This window comes from Protomyctophum parallelum, assembly GCF_964188405.1.
Source record: "Protomyctophum parallelum genome assembly, chromosome: 4".
NCBI classification, from domain to species: domain Eukaryota; kingdom Metazoa; phylum Chordata; class Actinopteri; order Myctophiformes; family Myctophidae; genus Protomyctophum; species Protomyctophum parallelum.
Genome location: NC_139700.1, coordinates 2,898,043 through 2,911,847, shown reverse-complemented (window position 1 = coordinate 2,911,847; position 13,805 = coordinate 2,898,043). Strand labels below are relative to the sequence as shown.

Genomic DNA, 13,805 nt, shown 5'->3' with positions numbered 1-13,805 from the left:
TCTGCACGCCTCATGACTAAATATATGGATCACACCTCATTATTATTATTATTATTATTATTATAGTACTGTAAAAGACAGTGTTTCCCAAAGTGTACCCATTATAGATTGTGGTCCCAGAGATATAAATGCCATTAAATCGGGGTCCGTAGACTAATGCATGTCAAACCGGGGGTCCTTGAAATTAAACGGGTTGAGAATCACTGCTAGAGCCGTAAAGAAAATCTTCTCTTATGGGGGTCCCTGGCATAATCTCTTCAAATGGGGGTCCGCGGGCTAATTAGTGTCAATTTGGGGGTCCTTGGCCTGAAAACGTTCGGGAACCACAACCAATGCTATTGTGTACAAAGCTGGCACAATTAGAAGTGAGCTACAAAGCACAAGCACATGTTTATGGAAGAAAGATGCCCGTTTGTGTGGGAGTGTGATGTGGAAGCTTCACTCTTTTTTGAGGGGCGCTATATACAGCTTTAATGTTTGTGTTGTCTGAACAAACCCGTAAATGCCATTGACAATGAACGGAGAATTTACGTCGAATATATGTGTCTGAGCAAATCGTCATGTGTACTGTATGTCAGTGGGGAACCCTTGGCCAATAAGGGATCACCATTGTTGATGAACATGTACGATAACGTACGATGGTTAGAGCACCCGTCACTTCACAAGGGTGTGATTTTTAAATCACTGATGGCTAGATCTACTGTAAGAGCCTCTAAAGTGAAGGTTTCACTCATCTTTCACAACACTTTAATGAACACCTCCAACCTTTCCCTCCTTTGTTGGTCTTCTCTTGTTACAGTGGTTTGGAAACCTGGTGACTTGTAACTGGTGGAACGAAATATGGCTGAATGAAGGCTTTGCCAGCTACATGACATTTTTCGCGGTGGACAATGCGGAGCCCAGCTGGAACATAGTAAGATTTGTCTCACTAAAACATAAAATCAGATTCCTGAATATAGGTGGGTGCATTTTGGGTGAGGAGTGGAACATGTAAATGTCATTGTCATATATTAACCTCTTGTGTTTTCAGACTAGCAAAGGCCAGTTCTTTGCAAGACCATAACACAATAAGGAGCATGCTTTACAATTTAGGCATTTAGCAGACGCTCTTCTTAATCCAGAGTGATTCACAGTAAGCAAGAACAAGAACAACACATGGTGGTAATAATACATCAAAAAAAGTACCCTATTGTGCTGACTATGTTTTTTTCACCAATAATAATAATAACAATAATAGGAAACATCCTAAAATAAACTGGGTCGTATTATAATCGGGAACTAGACTATTTGACATTCAATGTTATTTTTCCACAAATGAGTCGTCTTATAATAAGAGTCTTCTTATAGTCTTCTTATATTCGACGGTAATCAAGAATCATAAGGAAGAACCTAGCATCAGTCTAATGGTAGAAAATCTGTACAGTAATGCTGCAGTATGCGTGTTCACTACAGAGTGCTATGTCTACATGAAATGCTATCTAATGATTTTTACATTCAGAGGGATTTTGCAGATACTAGAATCAAGTAATGACGCAGTCGCACAAGTGTTCTTTGGTATTAGAGAGAATAAAACAAAGGTTAAACCTTGACAGAACATGGACAGATGGTTGTATTTACTCAGTCCAAGTTCCAACAAGTGGTCTCCAAAGAGCTCCACCGCTGAAGTTCATGATTGAAGCCATGGCTCTCAAAGCGTCTCTTTCCTGCAGTGGGGCTGTCACGATCACACTTTTAAGTTGACGATTAATTGCCACACAAATAATTGCGCCGAACGATTGAAATGTGTTTTGGGCGTGGAAATTTGGAACATTCTGAATAGAAATTACATTTATGTTTTGCCTTTTTTTTGGCGAAACAAAATAAAGTGCACAGGGCAGAAATTACTGCCATTCTTATTAATTTTATACTTTTTAATACAAAAAAATTGCGAAATCGATTTTGCATTCCAGACTTTTACTTGTAACGGAGTAGTTCTATATTGCCGCGTTGACACTTTTTGTTGTTTTTATAGAGCGATAGATAGTAGGCTGACAGTAAATGGGGAGAGAGATGGGGGGGGTAAAGGATGTCGGGATCGGGAGTCGAACCCGCGGCACACTGCCAGACTGGACTAACAGCCAGGGTGTCACTTTCTTCTATACCATTATACATGATCTAACATTATTGTTATGCCATTATCATATTATCTTGAGATAACTTGTTTTTTTGAGACAAATTTAATTGAATTTTGGGCAGAAAGACGTGTGGGCGGTGAGTCACCTGGACGACGTGCTGGACTGGGACAGTACGAACGCCTCTCACCCTCTCAACACCCCCGCGGACAGCGTCCAGACTCCTGAGCAGATCTTAGACATGTTCAGCATCATCTCATACTCTAAGGTTAGACATTCCACAAATGCCTTCTGCCGTTTTCTGAGAAACGGATGTTGCTATGTCAGCGGTGCTCAAATGTCTTCGTGTCAAGGACCCCCGGAGTTATTCTGTATTTCCGGGGACTCTCAGAAGCAATGATTTGAATAAATTGGTCAAATTGTTCTGCATGCATGGAGCAGTGCCCCGTAACACTGGGCCGGCCCGGGTTCCGGCGAGCCACCCCGCAATGACGGAGTTATCGTGTTGCAGCTGTCCATGCTCGGACGCATACTGGGACGAGTACATACATACATACAGTACACATACCTCCGTAATGGAGCAGAGGCACCGCTCAAAAAGAAACACCTGCACACACACACACACACACACACACACACACACACACACACACACACACACACACACACACACACACACACACACACACACAAACACACACATTTATTTATGTCACATGATTATGACACATGTCTTGGAATCATGATACAGCAAGAATGTCACTCAGCAGCGTCTCTGCCATATTCGTTCACACAACGGTGGTCAGGTCAGGATTAGGCTTAGTCTCTGTATATGGTGGCATAGACAGTACAACAGGGTCAGTACAACACCTCGCAAGTCAGCAGTCTTGCACCGCCGCCCGGTGACAAAGCGCGTCCTCCGCAGTCGTAACCGCGTGCCACACGCACACGCACACGCACACGGACACGCACACCCACACGCACGCACGCACACACACTCAAATACCAATGCTTATGAAGTGACTCATCGTATTTTGCCTTCTCTCTGTCAGGGAGCACTTGTTCTGAGGATGCTCGCAGACCTACTCACTCAACGAGTATTCGACACGGGAGTGAATGTAAGCATACACTGCTTTTCATTATGTGTCACACAAATGTGCACAACTAATGTGCATATATGCATGTGCAGAATGTCCTAATGTGTTACAAATACTAGCTCTAATACTCTTAGGACACAATCTTTTTTTTTGCTTTAGTCTACCACTTGCAAAAATCCTGTGATCAATGATTTTGCTCTGATCCCCCCTGCTCTCTCTCTCCCTCTCCCTCTCCCTCTCCCTCTCTGTTTTTAGATGTATCTGAATGCCTTCCGTTATCAGAGCACCACGAGTGCAGACCTGTGGCATTATTTACAAAAGGTATTGTTTACAAAAGGTATCATTGACACAAGTCACCATTTGTATCCATTTCATTATGAATCCCTAGTTGCAGACCACAAAGCGGTATCCTGCTTGTAATCATCCCCCATTTCCTCCTTAAAAAAGTACAGAGCCAATACAACTCGGGTCTGTTTAAAACAGCAAATTAGTTTTGAAACAGACATCATGAGACAAAGGGTATACAATTAAATGGTTAAATGACATTTATATATTACATTTTCAGAGTCTTGCTCAAGGACACTTCGACACTAGCCTGGGGTCCACCTATGCTTTCTATGGCATAGGCAGCTCCCGGCAGGATCCGCCGGAAGACTCTAGATGCAGCTGCGCGACGTGAGATTAATTAATTAGAGCGACAGAGAGAGGAGTGAGTGAGTGTGTGTGTGTAGCGCCATAGTGTGTGTGTGTGTGTGTGTGTGTGTGTTTGTGTGTGTGTGTGTGTGTGTGTACGTGTGCGCGTGTGTGTGTGTCAATTTAACAAAGGTGCAGACTATCAGAAATCAGCAGAGAGTGATCGACGTTTGCGTTACTCTATGCCGAATTGAAGTGGACTCGGTCCCAGACTTTTTTTTTCTCCCTGGAAATAAAAACGTCTCGAGGCTACTTCGACACTAACTCTGTGGGAGCCCGGGATCAAACTGGGAACCTTAAGGTTCCCAACTTCCCATCCGGCCGATCTACCCCTGTGCCACTACGTGACTACAATGAATGACTTTTTCCACCATGTGGAAATGTATTTGTGTCACTGTCATCAGAAAGAAACTGCAACGTGATGGTGAAGAAAGATTACTTGTAAAGCCACTGACAAAACTGCAAAGCACTTCACAAGAACTTAGTAAATAAGTAAGAAAAGGAACGAAGGAACTAGGAAGTGAAATTTCAGATGTGTAAGCTAGAACAAGTGCCGTCAGCAATATAATATTTGCACAACGAAGGTAAAGAATAGAAAGGGAACTACTGTACACTTCCTGACTAACCACAAATCATTTTGCAACACCTTTCTATCAGACAGTGAACCGAGAAAAGCCACAAATCATTTTGCAACACCTTTCTAGCCGACAGTGAACTGAGAAAAGCCACAAATCATTTTGCAACACCTTTCTAGCCGACAGTGAACTGAGAAAAGCCACAAATCATTTTGCAACATCTTTCTAGCCGACAGTGAACTGAGAAAAGCCACAAATCATTTTGCAACACCTTTCTAGCCGACAGTGAACTGAGAAAAGCCACAAATCATTTTGCAACACCTTTCTATCAGACAGTGAACTGAGAAAAGCCACAAATCATTTTGCAACACCTTTCTATCAGACAGTGAACTGAGAAAAGCCACAAATCATTTTGCAACACCTTTCTATCAGACAGTGAACTGAGAAAAGCCACAAATCATTTTGCAACACCTTTCTAGCCGACAGTGAACTGAGAAAAGCCACAAATCATTTTGCAACACCTTTCTAGCCGACAGTGAACTGAGAAAAGCCACAAATCATTTTGCAACACCTTTCTATCAGACAGTGAACTGAGAAAAGCCACAAATCATTTTGCAACACCTTTCTATCAGACAGTGAACTGAGAAAAGCCACAAATCATTTTGCAACACCTTTCTATCAGACAGTGAACTGAGAAAAGCCACAAATCATTTTGCAACACCTTTCTAGCCGACAGTGAACTGAGAAAAGCCACAAATCATTTTGCAACACCTTTCTATCAGACAGTGAACTGAGAAAAGCCACAAATCATTTTGCAACACCTTTCTAGCCGACAGTGAACTGAGAAAAGCCACAAATCATTTTGCAACACCTTTCTAGCCGACAGTGAGCTGCACAAAAGCAGGATCACGTTCTGGGATAGCGGCCCAATAGTTGGCCCAATTTAGATGCTATTTTCACCAGTTGGGGTCCGGGTCAAATCTCTCTTTTGGGTCTCGACCTGAAAGGTTTGGGAAGCAGTGGCCTAGCCCTAGAGGGTCTAGGCCACTAGACCCTCTGCTGTTGTACCCTACTGCCTCACCTCGCCAGTGGAGGACGTAGTACCTCCCTCCATCCTCCTCATCCCGGTCAACAGTCACCCAACCCGTAACATACGAGTGTGTGCAGTGCAGTCCGTGACAAATATCACATTTAATGTCAGAGAACGTCTGACCGCGAGAGTTGTTGCTTCTGTTTCATGTATGCTAAACACGACTATGGTTGAGATTTCGCTTCCCTTTTCTTTCTTATTTGTCTCGACAAATGATTTGTGGTTTGTCACAAGATGTCTTTCCGAGTTCCCTCATTTGACCACTGCTGCGTTGTTGTTACTAATAAGACAAATACACTTCGAAATGACAAAACAAAAAAATTCATTGTATGTGTTCTGTCTCATGGCGTCTGTTCCCAATCTACTGATGTTGCGTCTCATTGGTTGAAACGAGACGCAAACTATCTAACACACCTGGACTAACGATATGTTGCAGGCGTCATTCCTGAGTGAATTCACACACTGCGTCACACGCTCAGTGTTCTGACAGATTCAGTGACTTGTAACTAATACACTGGTGACATGTTTGCAGGCAGTAGACGACGATGGCGGTCACATCAAGGTCGCTGAAGTGATGGATTCCTGGACCAATCAAATTGGCTATCCTGTCATCACCATCAACACCACGAGCGGAGAGGTCTACCAGAAGTCCTCTGTAGAGGACTCTGAGTAAGTCAGTCCCATGTACGACAACGCATCACCATGCATTGGACCTTTGGAAGCTTGCACGTCTGCTATATCGTTCGATAAAAGAATGCGCTCCTGAGTTGGAGCTGCCTCGAGGCACAATGTTGCAGAACATTCACAGCTCAGAGGTCTCGTTCTGTCTTCATTTTCCAAAAATCTCTGTGATTGTAACTTTACCAAACAATGTAACCGGTAGCAGAGGTGTTTTAAGGATTTAGGCTGTGGCACAAGATTATACGATATGATATGATATGATATATTACTTTATTGTCAGTTCACACTGAAATTTGTCTTGCGACACAGCAGCCAAGTATGCAGAAACACATATACAAAACACAAATAACAAGACAATTTACATACATAAAGACATGAGCAATATCCACCGCTTAGATTACTCCGTGGCTACTACATCTCCTGATTAAGCCTCAAGGTCGACTGGTGGACAAAGGACCTCTTTAGTCTGACTTTATTGTATGCTGGTACACCATATCTCCTTCCTGAAGGCAGCAACCTATACTCTCCATACAACACATGCTTAGTATTAGAGGTGATATTCCTTGCTAACCTTAGGATGCTGTTATCATATGTGGATGTATAAAGTTTCTGAAGTTGTTGTCCAACAATTTTTGAACAAATGTTCAGTTGTTGCAGCAGTTGTGACTTTAGGGCTGCAGACAAACATCCATACCAGGTGGTACTACAGTACTGAAGAACACTCATAATAACAGAAGTGAAAAACAAAAGAAGAATCCGTCCAATTATACCAATTATGGGGGGGGCACATACAATGCTTAGCATATACAATGCTAAATCCCCAAATGACGGATAAAGTGCCCCTGAGTCCTGACGCAAGATAGGGCCCCAAGTAGGCAAGTACACAGCCAACTCAGGTCTGTTTCACGTTAGTCTCTCGAGACAGACTCTTGACTCAAAAGAGGGCGCTGTTTTTCCTTTGTTTTGCCAATGGGTTCCCAGATTGGTTTAACTTAGAATAGAGGGTTTCAGGGGCTAAAGAAAGACAAGGGTGAAAGTGGTTAATCGTTGACTGGTTGGGCTGTGTCGTTTCTGTGTTGCATGTCAACTCCCCTTAGTTTATTTTATTTTATTTATGGTTTTCTCTGTTCTGTTCTTTTCTGTTCTGTTCTTCTCTTCTCTTCTCTTCTCTTCTCTTCTCTTCTCTTCTCTTCTCTTCTCTTCTCTTCTCTTCTCTTCTCTTCTCTTCTCTTCTCTTCTCTTCTCTTCTCTTCTCTTCTCTTCTCTTCTCTTCTCTTCTCTTCTCTGCTCTGCTCTGCTCTGCTCTGCTCTGCTCTGCTCTTCTCTGCTCTTCTCTTCTCTTCTCTTCTCTTCTCTTCTCTTCTCTTCTCTTCTCTTCTCTTCTCTTCTCTTCTCTTCTCTTCTCTTCTCTGCTCTTCTCTGCTCTGCTCTGCTCTTCTCTTCTCTTCTCTTCTCTTCTCTTCTCTTCTCTTCTCTTCTCTTCTCTTCTCTTCTCTTCTCTTCTCTTCTCTTCTCTTCTCTTCAGTGTCGTGTGGCACGTCCCGATTCGAGTCCGGTCACATACATCTAAACCTTCTCTGGTCATGCTGGACACCAGTGACACAGGTAAGGTACCTGTCAGTGTTCTGCTCCAACCCCAGAACAGATACCAAAAGGGAAGATGTTGTCTTAGTTAGACTTCCAAGGTTACGCACTGACTCTAGTAAATAGTGAAGGAGAAGAACGCAAGAGAAATGAAGCAACATTTGTCAGGATTGATGGATTACAGTATAACTTCACAGTTTGCAGTCCCCCTATTGTTATTATGACTCCTCCTATATGTCTTCTGAGCAGTGATGAAGCCTGAATTCATCTCCAAGGATGGAGAGTGGATTTTGGCCAATATCAACTGTGCTGGATATTACAAAGTCAACTACAATCCAGAAAACTGGGACCGGCTCCTTGCTCAGCTGGAACGTAACCTAACTGTAAGTCTATACAGTAAATCAGCATTGCCATCTTGTGATCAGTAGACTCTTCCCTGTGTAGATGATGAACAATCCTGAAGGACAGGAACTGAAAGTAAAAAAAAAAAAAATCAGTTTAACTAGTTTAACTAGTGTTAAAGGTTAGGTTATAGTTTATAAGGTGATAGAGTACATGCACATGTAGGTTATACTACATAAACCTGTCATTTTGTTGGAAGGATTGGGGGAAATATGTCTTGTAAAAAGGGCCAAGCGATTAATCTACGAGAAATAGACTCATAGCAGAGCCATATGCATCCAGAAAGAGTTATAATAATAAATGATAGCAAATGGTGGCACGTCTCATCGACGCCCAGTTCAGTTCATAACAGCCATGACATTGACAGATGTTACATGTTCGGTTGGTAGAGTTTTTGTTGCAACCATTAGGAAATCAAGGCCAAAAAACACAATTATCGAAGTACGCTAGCCCCTCCTATATACAGCTTTAATGTTTGTGTTGTCTGAACAAACATTAAAAATGCCATGACAATGAACGGAGAATTTACGTTGTTATGTGTGTTACAGTATGTGTCTGAGCAATGTATGTCTGTGGGAACCCTTTGGCAAATAAGGGACCACCATTCTTGATGATGATGAGCGGCCCTCAATTCACACGGGTGTATATCATCTTTAACCCATTCTGACCTGAGATCAGATTCATACGAGGTTTCCGCCGGACACACACTGGTCTGATGAACCCATTCTGACCTGAGATCAGATTAAAAAAAATGTCAGTCGTTCTTCGATTTTATTCAAAAATAGCAGACCTACAAGCTCGTATCGCGCCACTCGGTGGCGCGATATGAGCTTGTAGATCTGCTATTTTTCAATAGCTAAAGCATAACATGATGCTAACACCAAAATGGGTGCCCGGTCAGAATGGGTCAAGGCCAAGTCATGAAAAAATCAATCAATAAAAAGAAGGTTTAGTTTTCATAGGTGCTTCTGCTTGTTAAAATGAACGTGGCCACATGGATTCAGGCTTTGTTTTGTTTGCAGGTCATCCCACTCATCAACAGAGGACAGCTTGTTGGCGACACATTCAACCTGGCAAAGTATTGACCCATGACAACTATCCTTTTTGTTCACAGTGGTTCTTAAACCTTTTTAGGCTGCCCCCACTCCCCCCCCCAAAAAAGGAGTTGCAGGCATTACATTTTGTTTGACTCTGTTCCACAGATAATTATTGTGAAAAGAACTGCTCTAAAGCTCACAACGCCTCGCTTGTTCGGAGAGCAGCTATTTTCACAATGTTTGCCTCTTTCTTATCAAATTTGACAAGTTGGCTATAATGTTTGATCGGTGTATAGTATAGTTTGTTGGTTACTTTTGATGCAGTAATGGTCTTTTTAAATTTCATTTATTTTCTTGTCTGTATGTATTAGTTAACCTCGCCTCACCAGGCTTTCCACCTCTTAGGAAAGCCTGGTCTCTGTTCCAAAAGTGCCGTATGATCTGCTCGGGAGCGGATGATATCGTTACGTCATGTTGTAGTATTGTTTTGTAATCGTCAGGCCTTTTCCCTCAAACAATAAAAGCTCTCGTAGCCTGCAGCTTTTATTGAGAAAAATCGGTTTGAGGGAAAAGGAAGTTCCGTTTGATTGTTCCTGCCTGTCGACAACAAAACAATACTACAACATGACGTAACGATATCATCCGCTCCCGACCGGATCATATACCTGAAATGAAATGGTGCCCAGGCTATGTATTAGGTATATTAAAAGTCCTTAAATTGTCATCTGGGGACCCCCAACAAATAATGTGGGGGGACGTACGCCCCTGGGGCCCGGGGCCCGACCCACAGGTTGAGAACCACTGATCTATGACTGATGCATTTATTATGACACCTTTGCTTTAGAATGCACTGCACTGTTTCTGCAAGTGTTCATGTACCTAGTAGGTTGGAATTAGATTAATTAAAGGTTTAATGTTATGACGAAAGCCTGATTTCATCATTCAGCGTTAATTAAGTAACTAAGTCACTCGTTGATTAACGGAAATAACATCTTGCGAGTGTCGATTAGCTCGATTAACTGTTGCACCCCCTATCGCGTGGAAAGAACAATACATTTGATCCTTGCTTTCTTCAGGAAAAAAGTGGTGAATGTAACACTGGCGTTGAATGCTACCCGGTTCCTTCGTAACGAGAGAGAGTACCTTCCATGGCAGACTGCAGTGACCAACCTTGGCTATTTCAGAAGGATGTTTGACCGCTCTGAGGTCTATGGACCTATGCAGGCACGTGCGATGAAACACAAACATGCACGCACACAGCCTGGCATTCAAGGTTCCAAAGTTCACGGTTAACTTTATTGTCCCTTGCGGGAAATTGGTTTGCAGCCAGGTAATAGTAAAAATACATGCATCAACATGCTCATTACAAATGACTAAATCCTTACCGGCATTAGAGACAGAATTCATTACATTCAAAAGAAGCAGCGTCAGCAAAAGTGCATTGGTGTGCAATCTGTGCAAGGCAAAAATAAAGTGGGGACAAAGGATAGTTTGAACCGATTAGTCTTTGTAGTGGGCACCCTCAGCCGACGACCTGAGGACAACAGTTCAAACTAAAAAATAGCCAGACTAATATCACTGCGTAGATATTAGTCTGGAACTTCGGTGTGGAAGATTTATTTCCAAGAGGCGGTTATAAACAAATTCCAACGTCACAGCAAAAGAAAAGTCTCACTTTGAATAGCGTGCTCTGATTGGTCACCCACAACTCTGGGCTGAGCGGAATTTGTCAGATTCGTCTGGTTTCCAGGCTAGCAGGCGCACACACACACACACACACACACACACACACACACACACACACACACACACACACACACACACACACACACACACACACACACACACACACACACACACACACACACACACACACACACACACACACACACTCACACACACACACACACACACACAGTATGTAATGTAATGTACCGGGTATCAGAATAATATATATTTTTATTTTGACATCGTAAAAATGAAATGAAAATAGAAAAAATATTACGATAATAATAAGACGGGTAATATTCCACCAAAATGCTCCTTCCCAAACCTTTCAGCCTGTGACCCAAAAGAGAAATTAGACGGCTCCCCGGGACCCAAACTAGTGAAAATAGCAGATCTACAAGGTCCCAATGCGTTGCTTCGTGCCGGTTTGTGAGCTTGTACATCGGCTATTTAATTTTCACTACTTCTTAAACATTTATTTTCTAATTTATGAAATTTCTTAGATGTTTCTCTTATTTATTCATGATGAAATTACTTTGTACTGTTTGTTGTTGTTGTTTTTTTTTTGCTTTTTTTTGGGGAATGTTATTTGATTATTATTATTATAAATTGAAAACAAAATGTAGTAAACCACAAAAAAGGGACCCGTAAAAAATTGACCCAGTGTTTGGGAACCAGTAGTACAATGGTTTGTTCCTGTGTTGTTCCACTATATGCTTGGATATTGATGTGCAGCGGTTTCTTTCTACAGGCCTATTTCCGGAAGCAGGTGAGAGGCCTGTACTACCACGTCCAGAGGAATAACACAGACTGCTTAAACTGCACTGTCCCTCATCTTAACCTCGCAGAACAGTAAGCCTTCGTTAACCCATTTAGACCTGAGCTCCATTCTACAAAATGTCTTCTAAATCATGACAGTTTTCAGAAAAAAACATGTTTCTATGTCAGTGGTTCTTTCATGTCAAGGACACCCAACAATATAATTATGTAATTGGCCACCGACCCCCATCTGAAAATATGTTTTTCCAGGGACCGCCACAGAAGCAAAGATCTGAGTTAAAAACGTTCGCTCTGAAAGAATGTATATTCAAAGATTTGCGCCACAGTTTCATGATTTTCCAAAAATAGCAGATCTACAAGCTCGTAGCGTGCTATGAGCTTGTAGATCTGCTATAGCTAAAGTATGCCATTATGCTTAAAACACCAAAAGGGGTTTCCGTCCTGAATGGGTTCAACTTATAATTATACACTATGGCATACAACAGAATTGCGGAAATAGCCGATCTACACGCTCATCTAAATCTTGCCATTTTTTATAATTGGATCATTATGGATCAGTTTTCAACCGTGATTATAGAAAGACATCATCTCTTCCCTTCCCAGGAAACTGCAGCTCACTGCTATCATGGTGGCGTGCAGCAGTGAACTGCCTGAATGCGTGGAAATGGCCATAAACCAATTTAAGGACTGGATGAACACTTCCATCAATAGGTACGAACTCCACTTAAAAATCACCTGGAGATGTTCATCACAGCATGAACTCCCTTCACTGACTCAAATAACCCACACGAAGTAAACAACAACCAAATATTTGATTTGCCTAACTTCAAGTCAGTCAGACAGACAGACAATCAAGGCTGCTTATACAACTTATGTGGATTCAGTTAGCTGGTCTTTATCATACTTTACACTTAAAAGACTTTCCTTCCATGTTCCAAAGCACATGTATTCTTTAATTCTCCCATAACCCTAAAATATGTAGTAGGTAATGGTATTTGTGCTGAGCGCTCCGTTTACCAATATTAACCACACATGTTTTTTGTTTAGTTTTTTGGTACATAATCTGGTATCTTATTTATCACCAACCATACATTCTCCCAATATTGTTCCATTTTTGGACAGCTCCAGAATTCATGTTCATGGTCCATATGCCCAGCACCAACCGCCAACATGATTCAAACCAGGATAAAGAGCAGAGATTACTCAGAATGTTTTGTTTTTGCATTACTCCTAATCCTAATAAACTCTTTTTTAAATCTCTTTCTCACAATAGTCCCTCTCCTGTAAGTATCAAAAGAAATCATGCTTCCCCAGATCATATCTCCCTTAGGTTTTCAAAGCCCTGGATCTCCCCATTCTCAACCATTGTACTTACACATACACATGTCCGTTTGGGTCCATTGTTTTAAATCCTTGGTCCTAGATTCCCGGTTTGAAACCAGGATCAATAATGCCAATGCGGGCAATGACACCCAACCAAGAATTTCAGTTTTAACCACTAGATTCCTTATTTCACTTCTAAATGTAGTGACTGGATCCAGGGCTTTCTCAAACTTAACCCATTTAGACCTGAGGAGGATTCTACAAATGTCTTCAAAATCCTGACAGTTTTCCAATGTTTCTATATCAGTGGTTTTCTAACTATTTCATGTCAAGGACCCCCAAAAATATATGTAATTGGCCGCCGATCCCCATCTGAAAATATGTTGTTGTCGTGTGTGTGTGTGTGTGTGTGTGTGTCCCCAGAAGCAAAGATATGAGTTAAAAATATTTTTTGTGAAAGAATATATATTCAAACGTTTGCCACATTTTCACAATAAAAAAAAAAGCAGATCTACAAGCTCGTAGCATGGCACTCGGTGCCGTGCTATGAGCTTGTAGATCTGACACAATGCTTACAACACCAAAAGGGTTTCCCGCCCAGAATGGGTCAATAAACATTCTTATTTGCCGTTACATGTTGCACCTGGGATCCTTCAAATTTGGATTTCAATATCCTCCAAACTCGCAACATATTCTGCACTGCA

General features: G+C 41.8%; 1 protein-coding gene across 2 annotated transcripts in view; it reads left to right on the top strand.

The window, feature by feature from the left end:
- The window catches only part of LOC310857446 (aminopeptidase N-like), a 30,217-nt gene that overhangs the window by 9,400 nt on the left and 7,012 nt on the right, over positions 1 to 13,805 (top strand). For both annotated transcript variants that reach the window (XM_083763132.1, XM_083763131.1), the window contains exons 6-16: positions 800 to 913; positions 2,236 to 2,379; positions 3,164 to 3,229; positions 3,464 to 3,529; positions 6,099 to 6,235; positions 7,773 to 7,852; positions 8,081 to 8,214; positions 9,256 to 9,311; positions 10,347 to 10,494; positions 11,750 to 11,850; positions 12,382 to 12,489. In XM_083763132.1, coding sequence (XP_083619258.1) covers positions 800 to 913; positions 2,236 to 2,379; positions 3,164 to 3,229; positions 3,464 to 3,529; positions 6,099 to 6,235; positions 7,773 to 7,852; positions 8,081 to 8,214; positions 9,256 to 9,311; positions 10,347 to 10,494; positions 11,750 to 11,850; positions 12,382 to 12,489 — 1,154 coding nt within the window. The remainder of the gene's footprint in view (positions 1 to 799; positions 914 to 2,235; positions 2,380 to 3,163; positions 3,230 to 3,463; positions 3,530 to 6,098; positions 6,236 to 7,772; positions 7,853 to 8,080; positions 8,215 to 9,255; positions 9,312 to 10,346; positions 10,495 to 11,749; positions 11,851 to 12,381; positions 12,490 to 13,805) is intronic.